The sequence below is a fragment of the Equus quagga genome, unplaced genomic scaffold (assembly GCF_021613505.1).
Source record: "Equus quagga isolate Etosha38 unplaced genomic scaffold, UCLA_HA_Equagga_1.0 HiC_scaffold_6554_RagTag, whole genome shotgun sequence".
Lineage (NCBI taxonomy): Eukaryota > Metazoa > Chordata > Mammalia > Perissodactyla > Equidae > Equus > Equus quagga.
In genome coordinates, this window is record NW_025794323.1 from 1 (window position 1) to 6704 (window position 6704).

Consider the following 6704-nt stretch of genomic DNA (forward strand, 5'->3'; position numbering starts at 1 on the left):
TGGAGCAGAACCGCAGAGGCCGCAGGTGGTGGGACCCAGGAAAAGGAGGGCCTTGCAGGGGGGCTACAGTTCTTGGCAGAGAGAGAGGAGGCCTCTGGAGGTCAGAGAGAGACACAGAGAGAGCAGACAGAGTGTGGGTCAGTGGGGAGGCCTGTACTCGAGTGCCCAGGGCCTCATGGGACAGGGGACGCAGGAACCCAAGGGCCCTGGCACTCCCAATCACATGGGCCCGGCCTGCCCTCCACCCGAACGTCAGCCCTTCTCGGGGTGTCTGTAAGAGCCCTGTGCTTCTGGCCAAGGAGCCAGCCCAGGAGGTCCGGCTGCATGTCAGAGGGTTTCTGACAGCCTCTAGGAGCAGAAGGGACACAGGGAGGATGCAGGTGGAACTCCACGGTGACACCTGGTCACCAGCGCCTGTTCACCATGCCCCAGTCTTCACTCTGGAGAATGATGAGGCCCCTCACACCTGAGCCCAGCGCTCTGCCACTCCGGCCTCTGCACCCGAGTGTCTAGGGCAGTCAGGGGCTGCCAGGCTGACTCCCGACCTGCATCCAAGGAGGGAAACTCAGCTGGCCAGACTCCTCAGCAAGGCCTGGGCCAAGTGGGGTCCAGGTGAGGGGGTGGGAGGAAGGCTTCTGCCTGCCCGGCTCTCTGAGCACTTCCCTGGAGTCTGTACAAACATGAGAACAGGAACGAAAGCAGTCTCGTTCCCGTGTTTGTGGGATGAAGGCAGGAGCCCAGAGGTGAGAAGAGGCTGGGGCAGCAAAAGCCCCAGGTGAGGCCTAGCCCACTGGGCCTCCCTGGGGCACCCGCTCTGCGGCCACCCGATCTGCACGTGCTCTCTCAAGGGCGGCAGCCAAGCCGAAGCTGGAGACCGGAGCCCCAGGGGCGAGCCCTTGGCTGGCCCAGCGGGTCCCGGGAGAAGACCAGCAGAAAGGCCTGGCCACGGAGGGCCAAGCCGGCGCAGGGCTGGGCGCTGCCTCCCCCTGCCCCCGGCCCCGCCCACGCCCCCGCCACCTCGCTGCCCCGGCCGCAGGGGCAGGGAGCACCGGGCCCAACTCTGACCTCTCGTCTCAGGCGCACTCGATGTGGGCAGCGACACGGCCGCGGGGGCCTGGGACTCGCTCGGCAGCCTCTGCCCGGCACACATGGACTTGAGCATCTGGAAGACGGCGAGGGGCGCCACGTTCAGCTTCAGCAGGTCAAGCAGGATCCTGGAGAGACAGACGCGCTGCGCAAGGAGCCTCCTCTCTGGGGCCAGGCTGCTCGGCCAGAGCAGGTAGGCGTGGCCGCCTCCCTCAAGACCCCGACTCTACCCTGGGCCTCAAGGGGGTCCGACAAGGGCGGTGGGGGGAGAGAGCTGGAGGGTCGGGGGTCGCCGAGCGCGCAGCCCCGCCCGCGCCCGCTCACTTGAACACATCGGGGTCCATGGCGCCGCCCGCCGCCTGGGCCAACTCGTACAGCTCCATCTCCTCGGCGCTCAGCACCTTCTTCCGCCGCAGCGCGAGCTTCTGCAGGGCCGCCTCCAGCCCCGGGGACGCCCCCGGCCCCGGTCCGGCGCCCGGAGCCGCCATCTGCGCGGCCGCGGGAAAGCGCGCTCACGGCCAAGCCCCTGTCCCCGCCCCCTGTCCTCCCCGCTAGCCCGGTCACCTAGCCCAGCCCCACGGGCGCGCCCACAGCGACCTCTAGCGGCCCCTCCGACCGTTTCTTTCCCCGCAGCCCGCAGCCGGAGGGCAGGTCGGCTCCGTCTCCCCTCCGTCCCTCGGTCCGCAGACGTATACGCGCTGGACCGTCTGTTAGGTGTCCCAAGGAAAAAGTGGCCGACCGCTGAGACCCGCTCCTTTTCGATCACGGCTTCCCTGCTGGGCTGCCTCGGCCGTTGTCCCTTAGGTAGCAGCACGCAGCGCAGTGCCTGGCATCCACTGGGCGCTCAATAAATGCCTGTCGGAGGAAGAAGGGCAGTCAACACACTCTGCGTAATTGGTCTGCGCCGGTTCCCCACGAGGGGGCGTGCCTCGAGGGCCCGAATCAATGGCGTCTCATTCCGCGAACGCGCCGTCCTTGCCTCTGACACAGCGTGTGAGCCCGTGTCTAAGCGGTACAGCTGCCCCCACTGCGCACGCGTAGTCAGAGGCGGCATCCATACATCCGGCCGCCGTTGGTTGTGCGCATGCGCCTTTTGAGGGAGCGGCCCGCGGAGGCAGCGGCGCGTTTCCCACCAGGCCAGGGGGCGTGACGCCTCGCGCACCTTGATGCCTACGTTTCGGCGCCCAGAAGCCGAACGGCGGCCTCGGTCCCTGAGGCGAGCGACGTTGCGGACCCCACAGGTGAGTGGCGGGAACGCCCCGCGTTCTGGCGGCCTCTGGAACCTCCGCCGGCGCCGTCTCGGTCCCCCGCGCGCCCGGGCTGGAACGGCGGGGAGCCAGGCCGGCCGCGCCCTCCTGCCGCCTCCGCGCCCCGCGGCGGGGCTCGGTTACCGCGCGGCGAGCGGCCGGAGGGCGGGAGCTCCGAGGGAGAGCGGAGCCTCGGGTCAGCCGGCGGTGGGGGCCCGCCCGAGCCCTCCTTCCGTGTGGCTCGAGTTCTCCGAGCCTCAGTTTCCCCGTCTGTAGGAGGGGACCCCGAGGCTCCCTTACAGGACGCAGCGGCCGGGGGGGAGGCCTGGCGCTGTCGGCGGTGCCAGGGCTGCGGCTCTCAGGAGAGCCCGCCGAGGCGGGGCCGCTCGCGCCGGCGGGCGGGGTGGCAGGGCGGGAGCAGCCTTGCGGGCGGGGTTCCGCGCAGGACGGGGCGGGCGCCGCCGCCTCGGGGTCCCGGGGCTGGCCTCCGGCCGCTCCCCGGCTTCTGTAAGCGCGGGCGCTCCGCTCTGGGCCCGCGGGACAGGAGCTCGCGCCGCTCGACCGTCCCCGAGTGCGGCCCGTGCTCCCGGGAGCCCTTGGCGGGGACTCAGTCTTCCTCAGAGCTGGCGTGGGCAGCGGGCGGCATGGACAGCTGAGAGGCCCGGGAGGCGTCCGCCCGGCCGAGGGGCGGAGGTGCGCGTCTCCCCTCGGCCTCGCCGCCGCCATCGGCCCGCGCTCCCGGTCTGTCCCCTCCGATCGCCCCGGCCGGCCCGCAGCGCCTCCCGGAGGCAGCGGGACCCGCGTGCCTCCTCCGCTCTGGGTCTTTCCCGTCCGCCCGGGGCGCAGGGCCGAGTCTGCAGAGCCGGCCCGACGTTCTGACGGCTCCTGCGGGGGCCCCTCCGCTGCCTGCGTCCCCAGCAGGGGTGAGACCGAGGAGGCGTGCCCGCCCGCCCCGTGAGGGGTAGTGAGAGGCCTGTGGGCTTGATCCTAGGCTCTGCCCGTTCCCCCCGCCTCCTTCTCCTCGTCTGTGCGGCCCCGAGTTGTTGGGAGGCGGGATTTTCTGTTCTTGCTCGGCAAGCTGGCAGCACAGTCACGTGGTCAGCCGTGCAGGCTCGGCTGGGTTCTCTGCTCCGGGTCCCCCAAGGCCGAGATCGAGTGTTCTCGTGAGGCCTCGGGAAGAGTCTGCTTCCCAGCTCGCGCAGGTGGCAGCAGTTCCTCGGGGCTGTGGGACGGAGGTCCCCTTTCCTTGCCGCGTCGGCCCGGATGCTCTGTGCCGTGCGGTCCGCCGACTGGACACTCTCCTGGCGTCGGCAGGACCCGTCGGCGGTGCCTCGAGGGGCGTCTGACCGACCGCCGGCGGCGGGCCCTGAGGCTGTCCTCGGAATGCTGCCTGCCGCCGCCGGTTAAGGGGACGGCTGCGGAGAGCCCTGCACCCAGGCCTGGCTCCCGGCGGGGCTGGACGGGCGTCCCCGGGCCCCGAGGACTCCCCGCCGCGGGCTGGCGCCGAGGCCGAGGCGGTGCCGGGAGACGGGGCTGGCCGGCAGCGGGGTGGCGCGCAGCGGGCTCTCCGGGCGCTGGGAGGAGGCGGGGTCCCTCCTCGCGTTCCCCCAGCGCTGTCCTGAGACGGCCTCGTCCTCTCCGCGGGAGCCGCTGTGGCCCCGCGCCCGCGGCAGCCCAGCGTCCTGCGGGGGGGTCCGGCGAGGACAGTGCTGCCGCTGGGACTGGGGAGTCTGGCCGCGGACTCGAAGACCTCTCCAGTGGTGGTTTTTGGGGGCCTGTGGACTCGGGTTAGAATCCTTGGGCCAGACTCTGCCTCCTGTTGGTGCAGGGCCTCGCGTTTCCTCGAGCGCTGAGCCCTGGTTTTCTCTTCTGTAGGATGAGCGGATTCAGCTGCAGTTTTCCTGCTTCCTGGGGTATGGGGAGGAGCAAGAAAAAAGGACGCACATCCCAACTTTCAGGTCTTGTAAGTCCTCACACAGAAGTGAGGCGTTCTAATAATCATAACTGTCGTCAGTGAAAGGTGGAGGGACACTGCTATGCTGGGGGCCACCAGAACTGTACTTAAGTATTGAAGGCGCTCCTGAGAAGCTAGTGTGAGGCAGATATCAGTGATGAAAGTTCCTAATTTCAGTTCTCAGAAGACACTTGCTGTAAACGTTGATTTAGAAGGACGTTCTTCCTCAGTGCACTGTCTAGCCAACAGATCGGAGCCATGGCCTGAACAGCCCAGGTCTCCACCTCTGACTGGACCCCGTGACTCTACCCCTGTTTGGAGGTGGACAAGGCCTGAGATGTCCTTTGGCAAAGCCCTCTGGTTAAAATTCTGGCATTTCCTCCTGATCTTTATCCATATGCACAGAGGCTTCTTTTCTTCATGTAGTCAGGATACATCCGTGCTTTTCCTGCACCCCATGACCTCGGTAGTTTCCTTAGTTCTTGTCCTGAATGTTTTCTTTCCATCGCCTTCCTGATTAATGTCAGCACTTGGCTGAAGCCATCTGTAGTTTTTAGCCTGCCTTATTTCTTAAGGTGATGAATTCAGTAAGTTCATTATCTACTGAATAAAGGACATCTTGGTTAAGAGGGCTTAAATGACAAGAGAAGACACCCTTGTTTTTTTGGACATTCTCACTGGTAATCACAGTGGGGTACATCATGGGTGGTCAGTCACATGGGAAATCTCCAATTCGGGTGTACACATGGTGAGTACTCTGTGGTCTGTGAGGGGTGCCCTACATGATAGGATGCCCCTTCAGGCTGTCGGGTTGACCTTGGAGCCGACCCCTGCTTATGGATTGGGTAGAAGTCAATTTTGTTCTGCTAATGTGCACTTCTCTCAGGTAACTGGGGATTCCTGAGGGAGGATGCTGGGAAGCAAGCCTGGGACTTACTGGTCTAGACAGCATAGGACTTGCCTCTCTTCTAGTAGCATCCTTTAGGCCAATGGCACACACAAGACCTGATGTATGAGGTATTGAAGAGTCAGGCCAGTGGTTTGTGTCTGACTCCTGCTTAGCACTTGGATTTCTGTTTTGACTCAAGCCACAATATCAGCAAAAGCTACAAAGTGAATATGCTCCTGATTTTTTCCATTTGTTCTCTCTTCTAGGCTAGCCTGAAAAATGAGTCTATAAATAAGCTCTTTGCACAGTGCTGCCAAGACTTGGTTGAAGCCATTGAAGATTTTCCTCCGCTTGCTCAAGAAGTTGACAAATGCTGAAACAGGTGACCTAACAGGCCCCTAAGAAACTTCCTTGAGTCTTTTCTCCGAGAACTAACAATTATCCGTTGCAGGCTATTTGACCAAGAACCAGGATGGAGGTTGGGGGTCAAGCGGGGCACACACACCCTGGTCAGAGTCTGCAGGGCAGACCCTGCTAGGCCAGAGCGGAGAAGAGCCCTATCTGGGGCAGGCCTAATGGGGAGGAACTGTGACCCAGTGGGCGAGCCTGTTCCCAGGCACATTTGGTCCCCTGTGTGGTCATCTCTGCTCAGCATGCAAACAGCCCACTGCACCATAGCCAGCTCTCCCCCAGGGATGACGGTGGGAGGCTGGTAGTCGATGCCCACCTGCCAGAGAAGGGGGAAGAGAGCACTCTGTGAAGCTTCTGTGAATCCCAGAAATGGTGACTGAATCATGGAAACAGACGATGCACAGGTCCCCTCTGGTGACCCAGGAGAAGACTCGGTTCACCCTGCAGTCTGAGCCCTTCTTGGTGCCAGGCAAGGTGCCAGGAGAGCAGGGTTTTGGTTTCCAGACAAGGAAAACAGGGAAAGAGGAGCCTGAGTCAGCTGCCCTGGCTGGGTCCTAAGCTGCCTGAAGGGCTGTCTCCCAGCAACTGTAAGGTGTGATCACTGCGCAGGTGACAGCACCGTCTTCCTTCCAAAAGGGACACTGCCCTAGATTCTTCATATGTTATTTTCTCCACAGGCTTCAACAATATGGGGATTAATTTCTGGCTGAAGGGTCTTCCACCCCAACAGCTGCAGAGTACACAGCTGTGGTTGTATCACGAGGGAAGATCGTACCCCTGCTTTCCCTCCTAACGAGCCAGCCTGTGCAGAGTAGGTGACAAATACATTGTCACAGGTCCTAGGACTGCTGCTCCCACTGTACCAGGAGGTGGTCTATGTGTGTACTGAGTAGGAGGAAGTAGGTGATGTTCTAGGGCTGGGACCAAAGGGGAGGCATTCCAAGTTTCAGATCCAAGGGACAATGTGACCAGAGGTTTTGGCAGCAGCACACAGGGTCAACTGGAGCCAGGGTCAGCAAACGTTGTCTGTAAGGGCAAGACACTACATAGTCTAGGCTGGGTGGGTCTGAGCTGGCAGAGGAGGCATGAAAAGGCTCAGGAAGCACAGTCCTGAGGG

The 6704-nt window shown here is 63.5% G+C and overlaps 2 protein-coding genes and 1 long non-coding RNA gene across 3 annotated transcripts; 1 reads left to right on the top strand and 2 right to left on the bottom strand.

Annotated features, from left to right (window-relative positions):
- Positions 1 to 6: 6 nt before the first annotated feature.
- Positions 7 to 1834, bottom strand: LOC124232478 (mitotic-spindle organizing protein 2B-like; the record flags this gene model as incomplete). Its single annotated transcript, XM_046649447.1, has 4 exons — positions 1684 to 1834; positions 1411 to 1574; positions 1066 to 1214; positions 7 to 94 (listed from the first exon to the last, which is right to left on the bottom strand). Coding segments are annotated over exons 2-4 (401 nt in total), but the record flags the coding sequence as incomplete, so codon positions are not given.
- LOC124232477 (proline-rich protein 2-like) lies at positions 1811 to 4194 on the bottom strand. The gene is made up of 2 exons (XM_046649446.1): positions 2249 to 4194; positions 1811 to 1941 (listed from the first exon to the last, which is right to left on the bottom strand). Exons 1-2 carry the CDS (start codon positions 3057 to 3059, stop codon positions 1931 to 1933), a joined length of 822 nt encoding a protein of 273 aa, XP_046505402.1. The 5' UTR covers positions 3060 to 4194; the 3' UTR covers positions 1811 to 1930.
- On the top strand, positions 2180 to 6698 carry LOC124232479 (uncharacterized). The gene is made up of 3 exons (XR_006886861.1): positions 2180 to 2327; positions 4209 to 4291; positions 5443 to 6698. It is a non-coding gene; the product is annotated as an uncharacterized LOC124232479 (long non-coding RNA).
- The last annotated feature ends 6 nt before the right edge of the window (positions 6699 to 6704 follow it).

Bases quoted from the DNA above. Each gene is read 5' to 3' on its own strand.
- LOC124232477 (XM_046649446.1), bottom strand. From the start codon at position 3,059: ATGGCGGCGGCGAGGCCGAGGGGAGACGCGCACCTCCGCCCCTCGGCC.